The 27,765-nt window shown below is 45.4% G+C and overlaps 1 protein-coding gene across 1 annotated transcript in view; it reads right to left on the bottom strand.

The window, feature by feature from the left end:
* Nucleotides 1-9,393: 9,393 nt before the first annotated feature.
* The window catches only part of LOC115201709 (histone acetyltransferase KAT6B), a 95,376-nt gene continuing 77,004 nt past the window's right edge, over nucleotides 9,394-27,765 (bottom strand). Inside the window, exons 13-18 of the mRNA XM_029765538.1 lie at nucleotides 27,013-27,244; nucleotides 21,401-21,560; nucleotides 19,488-19,739; nucleotides 14,825-15,098; nucleotides 11,856-14,691; nucleotides 9,394-11,615 (exon numbers count right to left, since the gene is read on the bottom strand). Coding sequence (XP_029621398.1) covers nucleotides 10,808-11,615; nucleotides 11,856-14,691; nucleotides 14,825-15,098; nucleotides 19,488-19,739; nucleotides 21,401-21,560; nucleotides 27,013-27,244 — 4,562 coding nt within the window. The 3' untranslated portion in view covers nucleotides 9,394-10,807. The remainder of the gene's footprint in view (nucleotides 11,616-11,855; nucleotides 14,692-14,824; nucleotides 15,099-19,487; nucleotides 19,740-21,400; nucleotides 21,561-27,012; nucleotides 27,245-27,765) is intronic.

Here is a 27,765-nt window from a genome sequence, read left to right as displayed (position 1 = left end):
ATGACGGCCTACCCCAGCAAAATCCTAACCGGGACAACGCTGGGCCAATTGTGTGCAGCCCTATGGGACTTCCAATCACGGCCGGTTGTGATACAGTCTGGAATCGAACCAGGGTCTGTAGTGATGCCTCTAGCACTGAGATGCAGTGCCTTAATTAAACCCCTGCGCCACTCGGGAGTCCAGGATGGCATCGTATTCCCCGTATAATGCATTCGTTTTAGACCAGGAATAGTGTCTCATTTGGGACAAATGTTATAACTGAGGAGGTTTTTCCACTACAGCCACTTATTTCAGGGGGCTTCTCTGCCTGCCACATACTAGTCCTAAATATATCCCTTCCATTTGATGCCTGTCCTGTCACTGGCCAGTTATACAATCTGGAGAGAGCGAGAGAGAGAAAGAGAGACACTTATCGTTGATACATTTTAGAAACCACTCTCACAGTAATCATATACTTTGCACACGAACCGCCGCCCGTTTGGAGTAAGAAATCATGAATGTAATTACGTGTGAATGTCTTCGTATGCCGTGTATCTGTCAGAACCAGGCCTTCTTAGGAAGGGTGTTGGGCCTTTCAGCGGGACGCTTGTAAGGCTCTGATTGTCCAAAAAGGTCCGGACCCGTCTCTTCTACTGTTGTTCACTCTGGAAGATGCTCCTTTGAAGATAGGCTAGCCAGCAGGGTCGATAGTTCCCATTGGGTGATGAGAGTAGTGTACTACAGTGATTTGAGAAGAGTACAGTTGTGGCCAAAAGTTTTGAGAATGACACAAATATTAATTTTCACAAAGTCTGCTGCCTCAGTTTGTATGATGGCAATTTGCATATACTCCAGAATGTTATGAAGAGTGATCAGATGAATTGCAAAGTCCCTCTTTGCCATGCAAATGAACTAAATCCCCAAAAAACATTTCCACTGCATTTCAGCCCTGCCACAAAAGGACCAGCTGACATCATGTCAGTGACTCTCTCGTTAACACAGGTGTGAGTGTTGACGAGGACAAGGCTGCAGATCACTCTGTCATGCTGATTGAGTTTGAATAACAGACTGGAAGCTTCAAAAGGAGGGTGGTGCTTGGAATCATTATTCTTCCTCTGTCAATCATGGTTACCTGCAAGGAAACATGTGCCGTCATTATTGCTTTGCACAAAAAAGGCTTCACAGGCAAGGATATTGCTGCCAGTAAGATTGCACCTAAATCAACCATTTATCGGATCATCAAGAACTTCAAGGAGAGTGGTTCAATTGTTGTGAAGAAGGCTTCGGGGCGCCCAAGAAAGTCCAGCAAGCGCCAGGACCGTCTCCTAAAGTTGATTTAGCTGCGGGATCGGGGCACCACCAGTACAGAGCTTGCTCAGGAATGGCAGCAGGCAGTTGTGAGTGCATCTGCACGCACAGTGAGGCGAACACTTCTGGAGGATGGCCTGGTGTCAAGAAGGGCAGCAAAGAAGCCACTTCTCTCCAGGAAAACATCAGGGACAGACTGATATTCTGCAAAAGGTACAGGGATTGGACTGCTGAGGACTGGGGTAAAGTCATTTTCTCTGATGAATCCCCTTTCCGATTGTTTGGGGCATCCGGAAAAAAGCTTGTCTGCAGAAGACAAGGTGAGCGCTGCCATCAGTCCTGTGTCATGCCAAAAGTAAAGCATCCTGAGACCATTCATGTGTGGGGTTGCTTCTCAGCCAAGGGAGTGGGCTCACTCACAATTTTGCCTAAGAACACAGCCATGAATAAAGAATGGTACCAACACATCCTCCAACAGCAACTTCTCCCAACCATCCAGGAACAGTTTGGTGACGAACAATGCCTTTTCCAGCATGATGGAGCACCTTGCCATAAGGCAAAAGTGATAACTAAGTGGCTCGGGGAACAAAACATTGATATTTTGGGTCCATGGCCAGGAAACTCCCCAGACCTTAATCCCATTGAGAACTTGTGGTCAATCCTCAAGAGGCGGGTGGACAAACAAAAACCCACAAATTCTGACAAACTCCAAGCATTGATTATGCAAGAATGGGCTGCCATCAGTCAGGATGTGGCCCAGAAGTTAATTGACAGCATGCCAAGGCGGATTGCAGAGGTCTTAAAAAAGAAGGGTCAACACTGCAAATATTGACTCTTTGCATCAACTTCATGTAATTGTCAATAAAAGCCTTTGACACCTATGAAATGCTTGTAATTATACTTCAGTATTCCATAGTAACATCTGACAAAAATATCTAAAGACACTGAAGCAGCAAACTTTGTGAAAATGAATGTGTGTGTCATTCTCAAAACTTTTGGCCACGACTGTAGTAGAGTGGTCCCACTTAAATTAGCTTTGTATATACTTTACTTAGGACAGCTAATCAGCCGTACCAGTGATTGTCCGGGAGGTGACTATCGTCTCTAACTCGTGTTGAGATTTCAGAGTCCGAACCACTTTGGACGTGAGCTGCATCTACATGCCTCTTTGGTCTGAATGTTCATTTCTTTACCAATACTTTATGCACTCTGGTCGAAAGGGGCGGTTCCATCAGGCTGACATGCTCTCTGACCTCACTCGGGGCATGGCTACTTACTGTGCAAAGTTTATAGGAGACAAATGATCTCTTATGGCTCCTAAAATCACATTCCTATCTTAACTTTAAGGCTAGGGGGCAGTATTCGGAAGTTTGGATGACTGAGGTGCCCAAAGTAAACTGCCTGTTACTCAGGCCCAGAAGCTTGGATATGCATATACAGTAGTATTGGATAGAAAACAGTTTTTAAAACTGTTAAAATAATGTCTGAGAGTATAACAGAACTGATTTGGCATGCAAAACCCCGAGGACAATCCATCCAGGATTTTTTTGTTGTTGAGGTCATTGGACTTTTCAATGCTTTTCTATGGGAAAGTCTAATAATTAGGACCCAGATTGCAGTTCTGATGGCTTCCACTAGATGTCAACAGTCTTTAGAAATTGTTTCATGCTTGTTTTTGAAAAATTAAGAAGTATTCGTATTCTTTCTAAGTATCCCTCAGAAGGACTCTAGTCTTTTGGCGCGCGTGAATGAGTGTATTCCGTCTTAAATGTTATCGATTATTTACCTATTAGAGTACCTGAGGTTGGATTAGAAATGTTGTTTGAATTGTTTGGACGAACTTTACAGGTACATTTTTAGATTCCTTTGTAGGCATGTTGGGCGAGTTGGAACAGGTGGATTTCTGAATCAAATGCGCCAAGTAAACGGACATTTTTGGGATATAAAGAAGGACTTTATCGAACAAAACGACCATTCATTGTGTAACTGGGACCCTTTGCATTGCAAAAAGATAAAGATATTCAAAGGTAAGTGATTTATTTTATCTCTATTTTTTAGTTTTGTGACACCTGTGCAGGTTATGAATTCATGTTAATGCAGGAAGTGGGTGAGGCGCTGTCCTCAGACGATCAAATGCTATGCTTTCACCGTAAATCCTATTGTAAATCGGACTCAGCGGTTCGATTACCAAAATTCTAAGCTAAAGAATGGTGTATAACACTTGTATTTTTATGAATGTTTAATATTACTACTTTTGTTTTTTGAATTTTGCGCTCTGAGATTTCACCGGATGTTGTCGAGATGGGAAGCTAGCGTCCCAATGAGCCAAAAGAAGTTAACAAAAATACATTTATAATTTTTCATATTTCATATACAACGTTAAGGATGGAGACTTCGTGCATGTGGTGTATATACTTTAAGTTACAGTATTTCCTTTATAACACTTTTAATGGCATCACAAAATAACAACCCATATGACATTATTATTCTTTAGATCGTCTCTGACCATTCCCCACCTTCTATGTTAGAAATATTGTTCCAGTATTTGCTTTAGAACGTGTTAGAGTTTTGGCGGGAAACTGTCCTTTTTCAATTTGTAGAGGGAGACCCTGGATCTCCTCTCCTTTAATTCCAATTTAAGATTGATGGAGGCCACTGTGTTCTTGGGGATCGTCAATGCTGCAGAAATGTTTTGGTACCCACAAAATGTGGAAAAAGTCAAGGGGTCTGAATATTTTCCAAAGGCAATGTAGGTGATACAGTAGTACACTTCAGTGGAATCTCTTGTATATTACTTACATTTTTTTTTTATCCTAGCCCCCAAGGCCTTGTGCCTTTTGGTAGGCCTTCATTGTAAATAAGAATTTGTTCTTAACTGACTTGCCTAGTTAAATAAAAGGTAAAATAAAATAAAATAAATATATATTTGACCAGAATTCTAATTCTAACATTTGCCAATGCATGTTAGGGATTTAAGTAATGCCTAAAATGCATATTAACAAAAATGTGCCCTAGTTACCAAACTTATTACATTACCTGTTCAGCAGGTTGGAAGGAAATAGCTACAGATCAAAAAAGTTTTTTTCCCCCCTCAAGGGAATGGATCCTGTGTGAAAGCAGGAAGCTATTGTGATAAACATGGCGTCTCACAGCTCCAAGAGGTGAGTAACTGAGAAGAAGTAGTTTGTTCCTAAGACAAAGCCACCTGAACCTGTGGTGGAATGTGTCACATCTGGAGGCTATGAGCTGGAGAAAAGCCTTAAAGGAAAACTCCACATCAAAACTATCGTTTGGTATTGGTTTCATTAGTCCCAAAGGTGAAATGTAAAAAAAAGTCCATTGTTGACATAGTCCCAAAATGTTTTGCTTAAGTAAGTAACTTTCTAAATACAAAAATCATCCCGTATGATGCATTTTATGTGTCAACCATGGACTAATGAAACCAATACCAAAAGATAGTTTTTGGGTGGAGTTACCCTTAAACCGAGACAAGTACGTGTTCTGTAACAGATCAAATTCAACATTTTGAACCCTTGCAACGAAGAATCACATATGTTTAGAAAATTCTGTATTGTCAAATATTTGTGTTTTGGAATGTGTCTACCACATCAAGGACGTCATTATGGAAATATGTCATTACACTTCTCTATTTTAATTATGTTCCTTTTTGATTTCAGTCTTCTTTTCCATACTTTGATTTATTAATTCCATCCACCAAAATTATTATTATATGGTTCATCGTCTGTAGGATTCATTTATAAAGTCGCATTATTTACCTAGCTTGAGTGCCAGTCTGTTTGTGTTGTCATGCCAACTCCTTGTCACTCATTGTAATGCGAAATGTTTTGGCTTGGCAATTGCGTAAGGAGTTGGCAAGAGAGGACAGACTGGTACCCAGTTTATTATTTACTTTCTGTTCCTGGTAAACATGTGTACATTATTACATTATTATATCTGGGTATTACTGTAATACATAACAGTTACCTAGTGTCTGATGTGTTAGTCTCCTACCTGAAGTACATATCACTATGCATCTTTAGCCTGGGATATGTTCCAGGAAGCCTCAGACAATAACAGTGACGTATACGCTGACTCGGTGAGTGAGTTTATTAGGAAGTGCATTGGAGATGTTGTACTCACTGTGCCTATTAAAACCTTCCCTAACCAGAAACCGTGGCTTTATGGCAGTATTCGCGCAAAACTGAAAGCGTGAACCACCGCATTAAATGATGGCAAGGCGACTGGAAACATGACCGAAATGAAACAGTGTAGCTATTCCCTCTGCAAGGCAATCAAACAAGCAAAGCGTCAGTACAGAGACAAAGTAGAGTCGCAATTCAACGGTTCAAACACAAGACGAATGTCGCAGGGTACAATCACGGATTACAAAAAGAAAATCAGCCCCATCGCGGACATCGACGTCTTGCTCCCAGACAAATTAAACAACTTCTTTGTTCGCTTTGAGGACAATACAGTGCGACCGACACGGGTTGCTACCAAAAACTGTGGGCTCTCCTTCTCTATGGCCAACGTGAGTAAAACATTTAAATGTGTTAACCCTCGCAAGGCTGCCGGCCCAGACGGCATCCTTAGCCGCGTCCTCAGAGCATGCGCAGACCAGCTGGCTGGTGTGTTTACGGACATATTCAATCAATCCTTATCCCAGTCTGTTGTCCCCACATACTTCAAAATGGCCACCATTGTTCCTGTACCCAAGAAAGTGAAGGTAACTGAACTAAACGACTATCGCCACATAGCACTCACTTCTGTCATCATGAAGTGCTTTGAGAGACTAGTCAAGGATCATATCACCTCCACACTACCTGATACCATAGACCCACTCCAATTTGCTTACTGACCCAATAGGTCCACAGACGATGCAATCACCATCACACTGCACAATCCCATGTAAGAATGCTGTTCATTGACTACAGCTCAGCATTCAACACCCCAGTACCTTCCAAACTCATCATTAAGCTTGAGAACCTGGGTCTCGACCCCGCCCTGTGCAACTGGGTCCTGGACGTTCTGACGGGCCGCCCCCAGGTGGTGAAGGCAGGAAACAACATCTCCACCCCGCTGATCCTCAACATTGGGGCACCACAAGGGTGCATTCTCAGCCCTCTCCTGTACTCCCTGTTCACCCATGACTGCATGGCCATGCACGCCTCCAACTCAACCATCAAGTTTGTAGATGACACTACAGTGGTAGGCTTGATTACCAACAACGACGAGACAGCCTACAGGGAGGAGGTGAGGGCCCTCGGAGTGTGGTGTCAGGAAAATAACCTCTCACTCAACGTCAACAAAACAAAGGAGATGATCATGGACTTCAGGAAACAGCAGAGGGAGCCCCCCCCTATCCACATCGACGGGACAGTAGTGGAGAAGGCAGAAAGTTTTAAGTTCCTCGGCGTACACATCACGGACAAACTGAAACGGTCCACCCACACAGACAGCGTGGTGAAGAAGGTGCAATAGCGCCTCTATAACCTCAGGAGGCTTAAGAAATTTGGCTTGTCACCTAAAACCCACAAACTTATACCGATACACAATCGAGAGCATCCTGTCGGTCTGTATCAACTGCACCGAACGGCAACTGCACCACCCTCAACCGCAAGGCGCTCCAGAGGATGGTGCGGTCTGCATAACGCGTCACCGGGGGCAAACTACCTGCCCTCCAGGACACCTACAGCACCCGATGTCACAGGAAGGCCAAAAAGATCATCAAGGACAACAACCACCCGAGCCACTGCCTGTTCACCCCGCTATCATCCAATAGGCGAGGTCAGTACAGGTGCATCAAAGCTGGGACCGAGAGACTGAAGAACTGCTTCTATCTCAAGGCCATCAGACTGGTAAACAGCCATCACTAACACAGAGAGGCTGCTGCCAACATAGACTTATATCATAGTCACTTTAAATAGTGCAACTTTAATAATGTTTACATATCCTACATTACTCATCTCATATGGATATACTGTACTTTATACCATCTATTGCATCTTGCCTATGCCGCACGGCCATAGCGCATCCATATATTTATATGTACATATTCTTATTCCATCCCCTTACATTGTGTGTATAAGGTAGTCGTTGTGAATTTGTTAGATTACTTGTTAGATATTACTGCACTGCTGGAACTAGAAGCACAAGCGTTTCGCTACACTCGCATTAACATCTGGGTTTGTTAACGTCTGGGTTTGTGCTCTTGCCAATTCCAAAACATTTGGCATGACAATAAGTGACAATGAGCTGGCATGATAGCACAAACAGATTGGCTCTCAGGTTAGTAAATCCTAATTTTGACAGAGCCAAAGACAAAATCAAATCCGAAGAAGTTGGGCATCCTGAACGCAGCAAAGGGGACGTAGAACAATGTGGACACGGGTGGTCTACTATAGGGTCGTGGCAGAGGATTCTCCACCTTTTGACCTCAGCCAGTACTTTTCTGCAGCACAGTTCATCAACCAAACCTTCAGTTTACCTTTGAGTTAGTTTTAGACATTTGATTAGACATTGTAATTGTTTAAAAAGGCTTTATAAATCATTGTTATCAATACTTATGAATTGTAATGTTTAAAAATGCTTCTAAATGTTTATACAGGTTTACAAATTAAACTTATTTAGGAATACTTTTAGGTTATGACTGCTTATTCATTAAAGTGATTATACAGTGGTAGCTTACCATGTCTCCTAATAACAAACACCTTAATGTCTTGTTTTTCTTTTCCGTGTATTCGAAGAGTATTACTATTATTCTGTATCTCCAGATAAGCTACGAGTCCACTGTGTGATGGGGAGAAGCAGGTCAGCCACCCTGTTCCTGGCCTACCTGATGATCTGTAAGAAAATGACCGTGGTGGATGCCATGGACCACGGAAGCAACACAGCATCCCCGACTGGGGCTTCCCGAAACAGCTTAGACAGCTGGACACCTACCTCTTAGAACAGAGGAACAGAGAAACAGAGGAACAGGTGAAAAGGAGAAAGAAGAAAAGACTAGGAGAAATAGGAGGTTGAAAATAATGATAAATGTGATAGATGCATCCTGAGAAAAGGAAACACATTTCATTTGGATCATTTAGTTCCACAAGAAATGAAAACATAAAACGTCTTACAAGTAGGTTTCCTAGTACTTGAAAAATACTGCCAGACAGTCTGTAGAGTACTGTTGTAGAGTACTGTTCTAGAGTAGAGTACTGTTGTAGAGTAAAGTACTTATATATTTATATATATGTTTCAGTAGAGTACTGTGTAGAGTAGAGTACTGTTGTAGGGTACTGTTGTAGAGTACTGTTGTAGAGTACTTATATATATGTTTTAGTAGAGTACTGTCGTAGAGTAAAGTACTTATATATAGGTTTCAGTAGAGTACTGTGTAGAGTAGAGTACTGTTGTAGAGTACTGTTGTAGAGTACTTATATATATGTTTTAGTAGAGTACTGTCGTAGAGTAAAGTACTTATATATAGGTTTCAGTAGAGTACTGTCGTAGAGTAAAGTACTTATATATAGGTTTCAGTAGAGTACTGTAGTAGAGTAGAGTACTGTGTAGAGTACTTACATATTTTTAGTAGAGTACTATTGTAGAGTACTGTTGTAGAGTATATATATATATATATATATATATTTAGTGGCTCTATTGTTGTAGAGTACTTATATATGTATATTTTTTAGTAGAGTACTATTAAAGAGTACTGTTGTAGAGTACATATATATATATTTTTTAGTAGAGTACTATTAAAGAGTACTTTTGTATATTTTTTTAGTAGAGCACTATTGTAGAGTAGAGTAGGAACATCCCGCATGCACACGCCTCGTCTATTTCTATGGGCACAAGCACTGTTCATAACCCCCCACCCCCCATGCCGACCCATGGGGCGCCCCCCCACAGTTTGGAAACCACTGGAGTAGAGTACCGTAATAGAATCAAGTACTCCAATTGTACTCTAAATGTAAGATTTAAACTAAATGCTAAAGTTTTATTGGGAATAAAGAGGATATTGCCTTAGCTTACATTTCTGTCTTTGTACATTTTGAACTTCAAAACTCCCAATTAATTTGAAGTTCAGTCAGTTGGAAGTCAAAGGAGCAGAATCGTGTGCATGGTCAATCATCATTTATTTTATGCTAAAATGTACAGCATTTATAAGTGACTGCCAAAGGAGAAAAGTCATAAATACAAGACTGTCATTCTGTCCAATTGTTTGTGCACATAGCCAGGTCTCCCCCTGTGACTGTCCCTACCAGCCATTCTGTACAGGTACAAAGGCTACAAAAGAGCAATATTAACAAAAACACAAGTACAAGTGGCTTTTTACATGCAATCTGTTAGCTTAGTTTGGTCTATTTACATCCTCTCTCCTACACTTTGTAAAATATAAATCCAACATTTTATCAAGATAGAAAACAAATCTACAGATGGAATGAAAATGTAACTTTTTAAAGAAATTGTAAAATATCAACTTTGGACTAAATTTATATTTCTTTATTGTTCTTTTTTTGTCAACACTTTCGACATTGGTACACCTCTGAAATGTAAAAACAGAATCAGAGCGAGGGGTGCAATATGCTTATTTATCTTGACAGAAGTCTTCTGCATTATAAAACAGAAAGCTGCCTCAAAGATATCTGTTACAAAAGACTTCAGAATTATACATACACGGTAATAAAACCTCTCAACCGTACAGAAGAACAGGATTAAAGAAGTTGACCATTTTTTTTTTTTTTACATTATTATTAGAATTAACAAAATATAGTTTCATCTTTCTCCCCCGCTTTGTAAGCGAGGGAACCTAACAAAAGGCCAAACATGTCTTTAAAATGTCTTGCTATTAAGCACAACACTTGTACAGTACTACTCAATGCACTGTTACTAATGGAGACCGAAGACCGAAGCATGCTAATTGTCACTTTACAAAATAAGTACAATAATTTACATATACAAAGGCATGAGTATAGTACAAACTAATTGTCAGCACTGTTAGACAGGTACACTGAACAGGTTCTAGGAATATCCAATAGTTTAAATCTGTTTGTAGCAGGCACATTAGATGGCTTCGTTTTGAGGCTGCTACATAACTACACTCACGCTCTCCCTCCCGGTGATGAAATCTCTCGCCCGTCTCCCGCCTGGCCCCTACCCCGCCTGTCCTATGGACTGATCAGGGAAACTAATGCTAATTAAATAAATGTTCATCTTTATGACGTAAGGCTTCCCATCTGTTAGGAACAAAAATACTTTGACATAGATAGATAGTAGCTTTTTGTAGAAAGTTTGCTTGTTGATCAAACTTGATGCATTCTTTCCAAGTGCTGGTTTTTAAGTAACTATTAACAAAATTACAACAAACAAACATTATCAACAACCAAAAAGGCCAAATGTGTGCATCAGGGACTAATAGTAATAATTAATAATGCACATTTGTGTGATTTAAACATCCAGTCAGATTGATTCAGTCTGTCGGTAGTTACCGTTTCGTTAACTGTTAGTTAACGGTTAGGTTAGTAACCGTGGGTTACCGTCTGATGAAAGGCCCTTTGAGTGTCTGCTTGGACATAGGTCCGGTGTTGGTCATGTATCCATGGTGACCAGCTGAAGAGAACCTCATGTTGCCGTGGGGCGGAGCCTGCATGGGCTGCTGGGGGTATGGTTGCGTTCCCATCATGCCCATCTGCATAGAGGCGTACTGGGACCCGGGCGACTGGTTCATGTAGGCCGCAGCCATCTGTTGACTCGATATCTGGCTGCCGGGGTAACCACCGTTGACGCGGTAGCCATTCATGGCGTGGTTGATGGCGGCGGCAGTGGGCATGTTCACAGCGTGGTTGTAGGAAGCCGGCATGATGTTGACCGTGCCCAAGTTCATGCCCCTGGGCATGGCTGCAAGCGTCCGGGACGAGGGGGCCTGCATGGTGACTGTCTGGGGGGCCACGTGGGCATGGCTGTACATCTGCTGCTGGTGCTGCTGCTGCTGGTGGGCGGAGTGACCAGGGGCCGCTGACTTGGAGCGCATGGAGATGTGTGTGGGGCCCTTGTGTCCCCCGGAGGCCATCTGAGCCTGTAGAGTCCTCTGGGAGGGGGTGATGTTGGGGTGATGTTGCAACATCATCTGAGGGGAGCTAAGGGGGTGGGAGGAGGCCGGAGGGGGAGTCATGGTGGCCTGTACTTGGACCTGGGAGGCCCCAGGGTGAGGAGTGACCCCGTGGGGGCCATGGGGGTGTGGGGATTGGGACAGAGACACCAGGCCAGAGTGCTGAGAGTGCGATGACAGGGAGGCACTGTTTGTATAGGATGTGATGGCGTGGGGGTGGGAGGCTGAGTGGGGGTGAGAGGCTGAGTGGGGGTAGGGGGCTGAGTGGGGGTAGGAGGCTGAGTGAGGGTGGGAGGCTGAGTGAGGGTGGGAGGCTGAGTGGGGGTGGGAGGCTGAGTGGGGGTGGGAGGCTGAGTGGGGGTGGGAGGCTGAGTGGGGGTGGGAGGCTGAGTGGGGGTGGGATGTTGAGTGGAGGTGGGAGGTTGAGTGGGGGTGGGAGGCTGAGTGGGGGTGGGAGGCTGAGTGAGTGTGGTTGAAAGGCAGAGAATGTGGGTGGTCGATCAGGGTGTTGGTCAACTGTTGTAGTTTGGCCAGGCTGAAGGTGGCCGAGGGCTGGGAGTAATGACCGCTGCTATAGCCCTCCTGGTTTATCCTCTCGTAGAAGCTGCTCAGGTTGGAGCTGCCTGAATCTGGGCTGTCAGCTAGCTGCATGGGCACTGTGAAGTTGGTGGGAATGACACACTGTGCCATGGTCTGCTGCTGACAGTGGCTGTGCTGGCTGGTGACGTGTTGAGTGTGAAGGGTGTGTTGACCGTGCTGGCTGAGCTGATTGTGTCGTACACTATGTAGCTGGCTGTGTGCAGGGTGTGTATGCGGGTGTGTGTATGGGTTATGTTGCGTTAGCTGGCTGTGTTGATTGTGTGGCGCACCGTGAGGCAGACTGTGTGGAGTGATTGTGTGCCTAGTATGGCCATGGGGATTGTGTGGGATTGTATGGCTGTGTTGACTGTGACTGTGTTGACTGTGACTGTGTTGACTGTGACTCGGTGGTCTCTCCACCACTCCCACACAGCCCTGTGGTGACTTGACGTTGCAGTGCTGCGGAGAGCTCAGGCTATTCTGCTGAATCATACCACAGCTGCCAGGGTTGACGCCCGCCATTTGCTGGCTGACGGCACAGCTGCTCTGCGCCAGGCCGCTAGGGGGGAGGGGGCCGTAGGAGCAGCTGTTCTGAGAGGGACCCCCGGCCCCACCGCAGATGCTGCCCCCCAGCGTGGAGTCGTAGGAGCTGGGGTTCTCGTAGTTCTCTGTGGTGCTCTCGATGGAGCCCAGGTCACTGAAGCCACTGTCCACCACCTGCTGGGACGAGTGGTCTGACACTGACGGCACATCCATCATGGGGCTAGTTGCCATGTTGTGGAGGGAGGAGGGGACAGAGATGGAGGCGTGGTCTGGGCTGATCTGGGTGTAGCCTCCACTACTCTCCAGGATGGACACAGCCGGACCGCTGCCTCCACTACTCTCCAGGATGGACACAGCCGGACCGCTGCCTCCACTACTCTCCAGGATGGACACAGCCGGACCGCTGCCTCCACTACTCTCCAGGATGGACACAGCCGGACCGCTGCCTCCACTACTCTCCAGGATGGACACAGCCGGACCGCTGCCTCCACTACTCTCCAGGATGGACACAGCCGGACTGCTGACGGAGCGCACCGACTGGCTGGGGTGGGAGTGGGCCGAGGACAGGGGGCTGCTGTGGTCAGACTGGGGACAGCCTTCGTCCAGCGAAGTTAGGGTGTGAGGGGGACTCTGGGGGGCCACATGGTGGGTGTAAGTCTGCAGGCTCCGGCATGCCTCCTGGGTCTCTCTCTCGACACAGTCCTGGTGGAACACCGAGCTGACGCTATCTGTCTCTGGGTCGAGCTCCGTCTCCTGGGTGAGGCTCTGTACGGCCTGGGCCGTCTCCTGGTCCACGTCAGGCTCAGGGTACACCGGGGGATCCATCTCCTCTCTGTCCTCCTCTCTGTCTCTTAGTACGACAGCAGGACTCAGCGCTCCAAGCCTCTCTCTAGTGTTCTGTGTCTGGTGTGGCTGGTGAGGAGCCTCCTGACTGCTGCTCTCTGAGTCAACGGGGTGGTCAGAGTCTGCTGCTGCTGTTGCTGATGTTGTCAGTGCCTGTTCCTGGATATGTTTGCTTCTCTCTTCTCCGGTGTTGACAGGCTGCTCCTCCTCGCACCTATAAGCCACAACTACAGACTCCTCCTCCTGACGTTGTTCAGAATCCTCACGGTTCAGATGGAAAAAAGCCGGTGTGATGTAGGACTGGGCTTTAGGAGGCTCTTTACAAGGCCCTGGTTCCAGCTGCTGCACGTCTCCGTGTTTCTCTGGCTCTGCTGTCGACTCAATGTGACTCCCATCTTGATCGTCCACATCCAGGTGCATGGCCTCTTCCTCCTCAGCTGATCGTTCAGTGCTGTGTTTCAGCTCTTTGGGTGGAGACAGAGAGGGGGATGGAGAGGCCCCGTGCTCCTTGTCCTGTGGGTCATCCTCTGGTGGCACTGACACCTCCTGACTGTTGTCACGACTGGGGGAGCTGATGGGGGAGCTGATGGGGGAGCAGACGGGGGAGCTAGCTCTAGAGGCTATAGAGGAGGCTACCAGAGAGCAGGACATGGGAGAAGTCACAGGAGACACCCCAGGGGAGCGCTCTTCCTCCATGGGACTGTAGGGCTCTGAAGGCTCCAAGGCTTGCTTCTTGTCCATCTCCCGACTGGCCAGGCCTCTGCCGGGCTGTGACCCTGCCTCCGTGATGGTAGAGGCCTGGTTCATCTCCCGACTGGCCAGGCCTCTGCGGGGCTCTGACCCTGCCTCCGTGATGGGAGAGGCCTTGTCCATCTCCTGACTGGCCAGGCCTCTGCCGGGCTCTGACCCTGCCTCCGTGATGGGAGAGGCCTGGTTCATCTCCCGACTGGCCAGGCCTCTGCCAGGCTCTGACCCTGCCTCCGTGATGGGAGAGGCCTGGTTCATCTCCCGACTGGCCAGGCCTCTGCCAGGCTCTGACCCTGCCTCCGTGATGGGAGAGGCCTGGTCCATCTCCTGACTGGCCAGGCCTCTGCCGGGCTCTGACCCTGCCTCCGTGATGGGAGAGGCCTGGTCCAGCTCCTCCTTGGGGTCTTCGGCCTGGATGTGGGGCTCCTCGGCCTCCAGCGGCGTCTCCGGGGGTGTGTACAGGTTCAGCTTGAATCCCATCTTCCTCTCCTTCTTCAGACGCCATTTTGGAGGCCCCCGTTTCACTCCTTTGGGCCAGCCCTTCTTGCGCTTTACTGCTCGAGGTCTGCCCGGTTTCTTCACAAGCACACCGGCCCCTAGAATGTAGAAAGAGAAAACATCATTAGTGATGAGAAAATTGGTGTTTTGTGAATTTGTTCACATTTTAAAATGTATACGGTCAGTATACATAGTGATAAAGCTTTAAAAACATCTGAAAGATTTAGTTACCTTCGTTCCAGTGATTGTCTCTGTACATGTTTTTCTCTAGCCGTGGACGACCTCTGCGTCTCTTTACTGGTTTCCTAAGCAGCTCCTCCTCCGTCTTTCCCACCCTGCAGGTCCTCTCCAACAGGGGCATGGGCCTCTCGTCTGACGAGTTGTCAAACGGTTCGTTCAGAACCTCCGTCGTTTCCGAGATGGTCTCGGTTGTCACACTGCTACTTATCCCTCTCCTCTCCTGACCTCTCTTCTTGAGGACCAGAGCTCTCTCATCTCTCTCTCTCTGGAACACACAGATCAAATGTCAAACACAACCTTTCCTGGACAAAGATTAATCCTAGGAATGGACTAAAACTAGTACTTTCTGAGCACAACTGCACTCCAAGACAGGAAAACAGATCAAATGTTCAACATAACTTCCTCTAAACTCTTTCTGCAGTTTACTAGCTACAGAGAGGGCGATTCTAAAGACTCTGGTTAAAAGTCTGAAGGGAGGACCGGACCTCATCCTAAACTCTTGTTCTGAATGCAAAATGCTCCAACCACACGATATGAGCCCACTCTTTCCCACAGATGAAGGCTGCCTGGTTCAGAGAACCACAAATGAGACCGGCAGAGTTAACTCAGATCACATTCTACATATCATCTTGTTTTCCACTAACTGAGTATCACAAGCATGGCATGTTTTTTTTCGTTGTAGTGATTAAACCTAGGGAAGAGTATGAAACCAATCCTGTAACCAATTCACTAGTTAACTGCAACAATCATTAGCAGGCAGTCTTATCTGGATGTCCATATTACTGCTGTGTGAAATAGAGAGGTTTCCTAACTTCTAGATCAGTGTTTCCCAACCCTGGTCCTCCAGTACCCCCTCAAAAGACCAACCCTGGTCCTCCAGTAACACCCTCAACAGCCCAACCCTGGTCCTCCAGTACCCCTCAACAGACCAACCTTGGTCCTCCAGTACCCCTTCAACAGACCAACCCTGGTCCTCCAGTAACCCCCCCGACAGCCCAACCCTGGTCCTCCAGTAACCCCCACCCCCGACAGCCCAACCCTGGTCCTCCAGTACCCCCTCAACAGACCAACCCTGGTCCTCCAGTACCCTTCAACAGACCAACCCTGGTCCTCCAGTACCCCTCTCAACAGCCCAACCCTGGTCCTCCAGTACCCCTCAACAGCCCAACCCTGGTCCTCCAGTACCCCTCAACAGCCCAACCCTGGTCCTCCAGTACCCCTCAACAGACCAACCCTGGTCCTCCAGTATCCCTCAACAGTCCAACCCTGGTCCTCCAGTAACCCCCTCAATAGCCCAACCCTGGTCCTCCAGTATCCCTCAACAGCCCAACCCTGGTCCTCCAGTACCCCTCAACAGACCAACTCTGGTCCTCCAGTACCCCTCAACAGCCCAACCCTGATCTTCCAGTAACCCCCCCCCGACAGCCCAACGCTGATCCTCCAGTAACCCTCAACAGCCCAACCCTGGTCCTCCAGTACCTACCAGCAGCCAAACCCTGGTCCTCCAGTACCCCTCAACAGCCAACCCTGGTCATCCAGTAACCCCCTCAACAGCCCAACCCTGGTCCTCCAGTACCCCTCAACAGCCCAACCCTGGTCCTCCAGTACCCCCCTCAACAGCCCAACCCTGGTCCTCCAGTACCCCTCAACATCCCAAACCTGGTCCTCCAGTACCCCCCTCAACAGCCCAACCCTGATCTTCCAGTGCCCCCCCGACAGACCAACCCTGATCCTCCAGTAACCCCCTCAACAGCCCAACCCTGGTCCTCCAGTACCCCTCAACAGCCCAACCCTGGTCCTCCAGTAACCCCCTCAACAGCCCAACCCTGGTCCTCCAGTACCCCTCAACAGCCCAACCCTGGTCCTCCAGTACCCCTCAACAGCCCAACCCTGGTCCTCCAGTACCCCCCTCAACAGCCCAACCCTGGTCCTCCAGTACCCCTCAACATCCCAAACCTGGTCCTCCAGTACCCCCCTCAACAGCCCAACCCTGATCTTCCAGTGCCCCCCCGACAGACCAACCCTGATCCTCCAGTAACCCCCTCAACAGCCCAACCCTGGTCCTCCAGTACCCCTCAACAGCCCAACCCTGGTCCTCCAGTACCCCCCTCAACAGCCCAACCCTGGTCCTCCAGTACCCCTCAACAGCCCAACCCTGGTCCTCCAGTAACCCCCCTGACAGACCAACCCTGGTCCTCCAGTACCCCCCCGACAGACTAACCCTGGTCCTCCAGTACCTCCCAGCAGCCCAAACCTGGTCCTCCAGTACCTCCCAGCAGCCCAACCCTGGTCCTCCAGTACCCATCAACAGCCCAACCCTGATCCTCCAGTATCCCTCAACAGCCCAACCCTGGTCCTCCAGTACCCCCCCGACAGACCAACCCTGTTCCTCCAGTACCCCTCAACAGCCCAACCCTGATCTTCCAGTAACCCCCTCAACAGCCCAACCCTGGTCTTCCAGTACCTCCCAGCAGCCCAACCCTGGTCCTCCACTACCTCCCAGCAGCCCAACCCTAGTCCTCCAGTACCCCGCCGACAGACTAACCCTGGTCCTCCAGTACCTCCCAGCAGCCCAACCCTGGTCCTCCAGTACCCCCCTGACAGACCAACCCTGGTCCTCCAGTAACCCCCTCAACAGCCCAACCCTGAACCTCCAGTACCCCTCAACAGCCCAACCCTGGTCCTCCAGTACCCCCCTGACAGACCAACCCTGGTCCTCCAGTAACCCCCTGACAGACCAATCCTGGTCCTCCAGTAACCCCCTGACAGACCAACCCTGATCCTCCAGTAACCCCCTCAACAGCCCAACCCTGGTCCTCCAGTAACCCCCTCAACAGCCCAACCCTGATCCTCCAGTACCCCTCAACAGCCCAACCCTGGTCCTCCAGTATCCCTCAACTGCCCAAACCTGGTCCTCCAGTACCCCCCCTGACAGACCAATCCTGGTCCTCCAGTAACCCCCTGACAGACCAACCCTGATCCTCCAGTAACCCCCTCAACAGACCAACCCTGATCCTCCAGTAACCCCCTCAACAGACCAACCCTGATCCTCCAGTACCCCCCTCAACAGACCAACCCTGATCCTCCAGTACCCCCCCCCGACAGACCAACCCTGATCCTCCAGTACCCCCCCCGACAGACCAACCCTGATCCTCCAGTACCCCCCTGACAGACCAACCCTGGTCCTCCAGTAACCCCCTGACAGACCAACCCTGGTCCTCCAGTACCTCCCAACAGCCCAACCCTGGTCCTCCAGTAACCCCCTCAACAGCCCAACCCTGGTCCTCCAGTAACCCCCTCAACAGCCCAACCCTGGTCCTCCAGTAACCCCCCTGACAGACCAACCCTGGTCCTCCAGTAACCCCCTCAACAGCCCAACCCTGGTCCTCCAGTAACCCCCTCAACAGCCCAACCCTGGTCCTCCAGTAACCCCCCTGACAGACCAACCCTGGTCCTCCAGTACCCCTCAACCCCCTAATAGGGTTGGGAAACACAATCTGGTGTAATATTATCTTCACCACAAGGGGGCAGTTGCCTATCGACAACACAGATGTTAAAACAACCATGGAGGGGTTTAAATTAGCCATGACCACTGACAATAGAACAAGGTTTAGTCTGTCTGTCTGCCTTAGCCATGACCACTGACAATAGAACAAGGTTTAGTCTGTCTGCCTTAGCCATGACCACTGACAATAGAATAAGGTTCAGTCTGTCTGCCTTAGCCATGACCACTGACAATTGAACCTTATTCTGTCTGTCTGCCTTAGCCATGACCACTGACAATAGAACAGTGGTGTAAAGTACTTAAGTAAAAATACTTTAAAGTACTACTTCAGTAGTTTTTTGGGGTATCTGTACTTCAATATTTAGAAATAAAATAATGTACTTTTTACTCTATAAGTTTTCCCTGACACCCAAAAATGTGAAATGCATAGCAGGACAGAATTTCTTTTAAATTCAGGCACTTAAAGAGAAAATTCCTGTTCATCCCTACTGCATCTGATCTGGCAGACTCACTAAACACAAATGTTTTGTTTGTAAATTATGTCTGAGTGTTGGAGTGTACCCCTGGCTATCAGTACATTTAAGTACATTCAAAACAAGACAATTGTGCCATCTGGTTTGCTTAATATAAGGAATTTAAAATTATTTATACTTTTACTTTTGATACTTAAGTATATTTAAAACCAAATACATATAGATTTTCTCAAGTAGTATTTTACTGGGAGACTTTAACTTTAGTCATTTTCTATTAAGGTATCTTTACTTTTACTCACGTTTTACAATTGGGTACTCTTTCCATCACTGACAATAGAACAAGGTTCAGTCTGTATGAATGCTAGACAACAGCCTCCACAGCACCAGAGAAATCACAACTGTTTATCTGCTGTACTGTCAGGCCCAAAAAGAGGTCTGAGTATTCACCACATCCCCCTCTCTTAGTATGTTAAGATGTGTTGTCTACAAACTAAGTCACAATATATAATGATTGAAAACAATCTAATTTATGAAACTATTGCATAACATTCTATTTATTTCCTTTGTTTTTCCATCCCTATGTAAAGGCTACAACTAGCCAATCCTACAGGACAACAGCAGTCACCTGACCCTGCAATTGCGGCAATGTGACAAATAACACATTTCTAGTGGTCACCTTTCTCTTGACTCCAAGTACTGCGTGGGCCTTCGCTAGGACGGGTAGCGACCAATCAGAACCATCCTCATCGTCCTCACTGCACTCCTCAGAGACGTGCAGGGCTTGTTCTCCGGCGGTGGGGCGACGCTGGTAGGTTCTGTAGGGCTTCTTACTGTAGACCTTAGTGGGAGGACGAGGGTGAGTCATCAAGTAGACCACCTCTCTCTCCTCCTTCTCCCAACAACTAGCCTGCTCCTTAAGTCGCTCAGCCTGAAATTAACACCCAGATCAACAGACATTATTACCGTCTCGGAGAAACACACTGGCAGGCAGAGACTCAACATCCTCATCCATAAGCTAATGGGGAAATAAACAGACACGCGTACGCAAGTCTGTCTGCCTTAGACATGACCGCTGACAATAGAACAAGGTTTAGTCTGTCTGCCTTAGACATGACCGCTGACAATAGAACAAGGTTTAGTCTGTCTATCTGACTGTTGCACAACAGTCTCCACAGCACATGATTAGTTGATTATTTGACACACACACACACACACACACACACACACACACACACACACACACACACCCCCTACTACCAGTTACTTTCTCCTTATCGCTCCCTATACGTGCTCTCTCTATGACATAGACTGACCAGGTGAATTCAGGTGAAAGATATGATCCCTTATTGATGTCACCTGTTAAATCCACTACAATCAGTGTAGATAAAGGGGTGGAGACAGGTTAAAGGAGGATTATTAATCCTTGAGATAATTGAGACATGGATTGTGTATTTGTGCCATTCAGAGGGTGATTTGTGCCTTTGATCGGGGTACGGTAGTAGGTGCCAGATGCACCGGTTTGAATGTGTCAAGAACTGCAACGCTGCTGTGTTTTTTTATGCTGAACAGTTTCCCGTGTGTATCAAGAATGGTCCACCACCCAAAGGACATTCAGCCAACTTGACACAACTGTGGGAAGCATTGGAGTCAACATGGGCCAGCATCCCTGTGGAACGCTTTCAACACCTTGTGGAGTCCATGGCCCGACGAATTGAGGCTGTTCTGAGGACAAAAGGGGGTGCAACTCAAGGTGTTTGCGAATGTTTAGTACACTCAGTGTTTAGCTTCCCCTCTAATTTCAAATATTTTTTATTTTGAATTGTATTATTGGGTATACTTTGATATTGAACGCTGCTCTGTTGGGTAGGGCTTGCACGTTAAGCATTTTCACTATACTGGTACGTGGGGCAAACATACACAATCTGAATTAACATCATGACATTACAATCACCATGATGATAACGAGACTAGACTGCCTCTGCTTGTTGATTGGATGTTTGTGTGTGTGTGTGTGTGTGTGTGTGTGTGTGTGTGTGTGTGTGTGTGTGTGTGCGTGCGTGCGTGTGTGCGTGTGTGTGTGCGTGTGTGTCAAAGCAGAGGAAGAATTTGCTGTTAAGCAACCATGGAGAGATTGCATTTCATGGAATATTTAGTACTATTAATTATGTAGTGAACTGATTTGGGGCAATTTTGCACCACATTAAATTCCTAGTGACAGTGAACAGGCTTTGCTCATTAATGTCCTTGGTTTGAACTCTGAAAGCTAACCAAACAATACATTTAACAGACTGTAGGGGGGGGGGGGGGGGTGTAGAATGATCACATAGCCTCAGCTGAAGACACTGACTAAGCCTATAGAACTAGAGCAGAGGTACTGGGTGTGCAGGGTTTTGTACCAGCCCAGCACAAACACACCTGATTTACCTAATCATGATCTAGACCAGACTGAAGACCATGATTAGTTGATTATTTGAGACTCGGGTTTTAGTGATGAGCTGAAACAACAAAAACACTGCATACCCATTATCTCTTGAGGAGGAAAGTGGAATAACACTGTGTATTTGTGGTGTGTGTCTTTATGAGACTTACATCCATCTCAGCCTCTCTCTCCTCCTCAGACAGGACAGAGTTGAGGGCCACAGTGGGGGTCCAGCGCAGGGCGTCAGGGTCGACCTGGTTCAGCCTGGGGCTGACTCGCAGCTTCTCCATGTGTCTCTGGATCAATCGCTCTCTTCGGATCACCACAAACCTAGAGTAATAAATCAACAAGATCAATCAATCAATCTATACTGATTCCCTACATCAGTGCTGCCCAACCCTCTTCCTGGAGATCTACGGTCCTGTAGGTTTTCAGTCCAACCCTAATTTAACACACCTGATTCTACTAATTAGCTGTTCAACAAGACCTTTAACTAGCTGAATCAGATATGCTAAATTAGGGTTGGACTGAAAACCTACAGGACAGTAGATCTCCAGGAGGAGGGTTGGGCCGCCCTGGTCTAATTAGGGTTGGACTGAACCTACAGGACAGTAGATCTCCAGGGAGAGGGTTGGGCAGCCCTGGTCTAATTAGGGTTGGACTGAACCTACAGGACATTAGATCTCCAGGAAGAGGGTTGGACAGCCCTGGTCTACATGGATCACAGATTCACTACATGGAGCAACAGATCTTGAGGAAAACCTGCTCCATAGCGCTCAGGACCTCAGACTGGGGCAAAGGTTCTCCTTCCAACAGGACAAAAACCCTAAGCACACATCCAAGATAACGCAGGAGTGGCTTCGGGACAAGTTTCTGAATGTCCTTCGGGGGCCAGCCAGAGACCAGACTTGAACCCAATCGAACATCAGTGGAGAGACCTGAAAATAGCTGTGCAGCGACGCTTCCCATCCAACCTGACAGAGCTTGAGAGGATATGCAGAGAAGAATGGGAGAATCTCCACAAATACAGATGTGCCAAGCTTGTAGGGTCATAGCCAAGAAGACTTGAGGCTGTGATCACTGCCAAAGGTGCATCAACAAAGTACAGAGTAAAGGGTCTGAAAAGTTATGTAAACGTGACATTTCAGTTTTACATTAAAAACAAAAAAATTAGCAAACATTACTAAACACCTGTTTCTGCTTTGTCATTATGGGGTATTGTGTGTAGATTGATGAGGGGAAAAACTATTCAATCCACTTTAGAATAAGGCTGTAACGTAACAAAATGTGGAAAAAGTCAAGGGGTCTGAATACTTTCCGAATGCACTGTACATACACACAAATATCATAACCCCAAGACATGCTAATCTCTCACCATTACAATAACAGGGGAGATTAGCATTTTATATCATACCCGCAAGACATGCTAACCTCTCCCCATTACCAATAACAGGGGAGGTTAGCATTTTATATCATACCCGCAAGACATGCTAACCTTTCCCCATTACCAATAACAGGGGAGGTTAGCATTTTCTGGAGGTAAGATATTTGTGCATCTGTAACTTTCTCAAAATTATTCACAATTCATTCAGGATTATCCGTAATCATGGCAGCATCCACATTAAGTAAAAGTGTTTAGAAATATATGCTATTCCAATTTACAATAAAAGTGATTCCAAAATGACACAATACATTATTTACCCTTCATTTATTTTGGGCACAAAATAATCTGGAACACAACCAAATGCATCCAACAAATTTGTAGAGTCACAAGCTGTATGTAATCATTGTGAGCTATGAATATGAGGCCAAATACCAGACTTTAATACACATATACAGTGCCCTCAAAAAGTATTCAAACCCCTTGACTTTTTCCACATTTTGTTGTGTTACCAAGTGTGTAGATCGTTTTGTCAACGATCTACACACAAAACTCTGTCAAAGTAGAAGAAAAACGTATGAAAAAAAACATCATAAAAAAATTCAAAACAGTTATATACGGTATCTTGATTAGATAAGTATTCAACTCCCTGAGTCAATACATGTTACAATCACCTTTGGCAGCGATTAAAGCTGTGAGTCTTTCTAGGTAAATCTCTAATGTTGCACAATTCCATGCCTGAATTGTGCAACATTTGCCCATTGTTCTTTTAAAAATTATTCAAGTTCTGTCAAATTGATTGTTAATCATTGCTAGACAACCATTTACAGGTCTTTCCACAGATTTTCATTCAGATTTAAATTCAAAACTGTAACTCGGCCACTCAGGAACATTCACGGTCTTCTTGGTAAGCAACTCTAGCGCGGATTTGGCCTTGTGTTTTAGGTTATTGTCCTGCTGAAAGGTCGATTCATCTACCAGTGTCTGGTGGAAAGCAGACTGAACCAGGTTTCCCTCTAGGATTTTGCCTGTGCTTAGCTCCATTCCGTTTCTTTTTTTTTATCCTGAAAAACTTTCCAGTCCTTAACAATTACAAGCATACCCATAACATGATGCAGCCACCACTGTTTGAAAATATGGAGAGTGGTACTCAGTAATGTGTTGTATTGGATTTGCCCCAAACATAACACTTTGTATTCAGGACAAAAAGCTAATTGCTTTGTCACATTTGTTGCAGTATTACTTTATTGCCTTGTGGCCAACAGGATGCATGTTTTGGAATATTTTTATTCTGTACAGGCTTCCTTCTTTTCACTCTGTCAATTAGGTTAGTATTGTGGAGTAACTACAATGTTGTTGATCCATCCTCAGTTTTCTCCCATCACAGCCATTAAACTCTGTAACTGTTTTAAAGTCACCTTTGGCCTCATGGTGAAATCCCTGAGTGATTTCCTTCCTCTCCGGCAACTGAGTTAGGAAATATCTTTGTATTGTAATTAATAACTTCACCATGCTAAAAGGGATGTTCAATGTCTGCTTTGTTATTACCCATCTAATAACAGCTGCCCTTCTTTGTGAGGTACTGAAAAACTTCCCTGTTCTTTGTGGTTGAATCTGTGTTTGAAATCCAATGATTGACTGAGGGACCTTACAGATAATTGTATGTGTGGGGTTCAGAGATGAGGTAGTCATTCAAAAATCATGTTAAACACTATTATTGCACAGAGTATAATGACTTGTTAAGCACATTTTTACTCCTGAACGTATTTGGTCTTGCCATGAAAAAAGGGGTTGAATAATTCCACTTTGGGTCATTGTGTGTAACAAAAATTCCAATTTGGGTCATTGTGTGTAACAAAAATTCCAATTTGGGTCGTTGTGTGTAACAAAAATTCCAATTTGGGTCATTGTGTGTGACAAAAATTCCAATTTGGGTCGTTGTGTGTAACAAAAATTCCAATTTGGGTCATTGTGTGTGACAAAAATTCCAATTTGGGTCATTGTGTGTGACAAAAATTCCAATTTGGGTCATTGTGTGTAACAAAAATTCCAATTTGGGTCGTTGTGTGTAACAAAAATTCCAATTTGGGTCGTTGTGTGTAACAAAAATTCCAATTTGGGTCATTGTGTGTGACAAAAATTCCAATTTGGGTCATTGTGTGTGACAAAAATTCCAATTTGGGTCGTTGTGTGTAACAAAAATTCCAATTTGGGTCATTGTGTGTGACAAAAATTCCAATTTGGGTCATTGTGTGTGACAAAAATTCCAATTTGGGTCATTGTGTGTGACAAAAATTCCAATTTGGGTCGTTGTGTGTAACAAAAATTCCAATTTGGGTCATTGTGTGTGACAAAAATTCCAATTTGGGTCATTGTGTGTGACAAAAATTCCAATTTGGGTCATTGTGTGTAACAAAAATTCCAATTTGGGTCGTTGTGTGTAACAAAAATTCCAATTTGGGTCATTGTGTGTAACAAAAATTCCAATTTGGGTCATTGTGTGTGACAAAAAAAATCTACATTTAATCCATTTGAAATTCACGCTGTAACAACAAAATGTGTTAAAAGTAAAGGGGTGTGAACACTTTCTGAAGGCACTAAAGTGAATTTGTCCCAATACTTTTGGTCCCTTAAAATGGGGGTGACTATGTACCCACAGAAATATCCTCAAATTAATGCTGAGAGTTTGCACTTTAACCTAATCATCACTGTATCATTTCAAATCCTAAGTGTTGGTGTACAGAGCACAAACAACAACAAAAATGGTTACTGTCCCAATACTTTGAGCTCACTGCCCATAATGTCTATACACACACCACCATATACATATATTTATATCCCGGACTCTGACATCGCACGTTCTAATATATCTATATTCCTTTATTCCTTTATTCTGGATTTTGCGTGTATTGTTGTATACTGTTAGATTTTACTGTACTGTTGGTGCTAGGAACACAAGCATTTAGCTACACCTGCAATAACATCTGATAAATATGTGTACGTGACCAATAACATTTTATTTTATTTGATTCTATGTCAACGCAGAAATGTGGTAATTAACTACAATGACCATAATCCATTGGGCCAGTTTTTTCCAGCTCGGACAGAGACGGGTCAGAGAGAAAAAGCGAGGTTTCACTCGTCAAAATCTGTCAAAAATAAGACCAATGCGTTTCTATAGGCTTATATTGGACCTGACAGACAATGGAATATTTTCTATGTTTTGGCAATTGAATATTCACTATGTTTGGCTTCGGAATTCCCATTAACCCCCTAAGGTCGATGTCCGCGCCACTGCGGAAATGTAATTAGCATAATTTAAACATCTGTATCAAAATCAGTCAGTTGAAGCTAGGGATATCTGATTCTTAGCCTTGGATGCATCTCAATCTACCGCACCCACATATATCGCACTTTTGAAAGATGACAGAGTTAGAGCGGTGTTTGTCAGACCATGAGACAACCCAAAAAATGTGTCTTCTCACAAAATCGTCTATAGCGTCCAAACGGTTTGGTCGAACCGAAACAACCTCAAAAAGTACTAATCGCTCAGCACTAGTTTTAAAGCTAATTTACTGCAATTCTACACATTTTGCCATAGCTTATTTCATGTTATTTTGCAAATGATAACAAAATCAATGTGGGCCCAACATTTGATTCTCCCCGACTGTAGTTTTTATTTTGGTGATTGTTAGTTCTCAAAGACGATGTTATTTAAATATATATCGGTCCATTATCTTTTCTACATACTTTATATATGGTTTAATTCATTTAAGTTTACACTGAAAATGTTTTACCAACCCAATTTTTTTTAATGTATTTAAAATATATTTTTTTAAATCATATATTCTGGAGTGACCCACTACTGCTAAATTAATACAGGGGAAACACTGAGCATATTCTGATTACCACAAACCTAGAGAGGAGCAATCATAAACTATGTCAAAAAGCACCAGCTTTCAAAAATATTTTTTTTGTTATACAACAGAACATCAATCGATATCTTCTGATCACTACAAACCTAGATAGAAATCATACACCAATTAATCAAACAATATATATTTTTTTACATTAGCAATTGTCAGTAAGTACTGTCAAAGTGCTTAAACAGTAAACCTATAACAAAAAGACCATCTGCATAAGGATAAATCCACATGATGCATGGCATTGCATGCATGGCATACGTTAATAAAGCTGAAACAGGATTCTCATGATGGAATAGCAGCAGGTGCTCTTCTGTCTGTCTCTCACTTAACCTGACTCTGTCAACATTCTGCTGCATTAATGGAGAACACGGTCAAAACACCCAGTAGCCTGATGTCAGGAAGGAGGGGACGGACGGACGGACGGACAGACGGACAGACAGACAGACAGAGAGCAAGTGTGTGAGTTAAGACTGACCTGCCGTCCTGTCTGTCAATCATGCGGAGGTTGTGGAGAGTAGCAGTAATGTCATGTGGACACATCCCAGTGGCCTTGCTTATTCCTTTAATGCTGATGTGTTTATCTGGCTGCTTATAGAGGTACTCCACCATGACACTTTTCCAATATGCCAGGTAGGATAAGCGACCCAGATCTGACAGAGGCTTCTCTGGGGAGCCAGCTTGTCCTTCCTGCCTCGTGAGAAGGTAACCTGAAAAAGACATTCAAACAAAACAAAATGGTGTGAGAAGATGAAGACATAACTTGGAAAAGACACAGTGGCTTACCTAAAATGACTTACTATAACAAAAACAACAATTTTGTGAGAAGGTAGGTAACCTAAAAATACACATTCAAATTAAAAACACAAATGCAGACCAATTCTGATCTATTGCCCAATTATTGGCAAAGGAGCTGATCTGATTGGTCAAAAGACCAAATAGTATTTTTACAAACCATGTTTGAGAAGGTACGTAACCTAAAAAGACACATTCAAATGATGTGTGGGCCCCTCTGGCCCCCACTCCCAGAGGTTTCTTCTCTCTTCAACTGTTGTCCTTACCTCGATGCTGAGCTCCCCATCTCTCCTTGTCCTAGTTTCACAGTGTCTAGCCTAACTTATCAGGAACTGAGACTCAACTGTTGCTCTTTACCTACTTCCTTAGAAATATAATAATGATAGTGGACAGACAGACACTTTCTGTAATTCCCCTTGCCACTGCAATAATACAC

This window comes from Salmo trutta, chromosome 10 (assembly GCF_901001165.1).
Source record: "Salmo trutta chromosome 10, fSalTru1.1, whole genome shotgun sequence".
Taxonomy (NCBI): Eukaryota; Metazoa; Chordata; class Actinopteri; order Salmoniformes; family Salmonidae; genus Salmo; species Salmo trutta.
The sequence above is the reverse complement of the archived record's forward strand: the minus strand, read 5'-3'. Positions and strand labels throughout refer to the sequence as shown.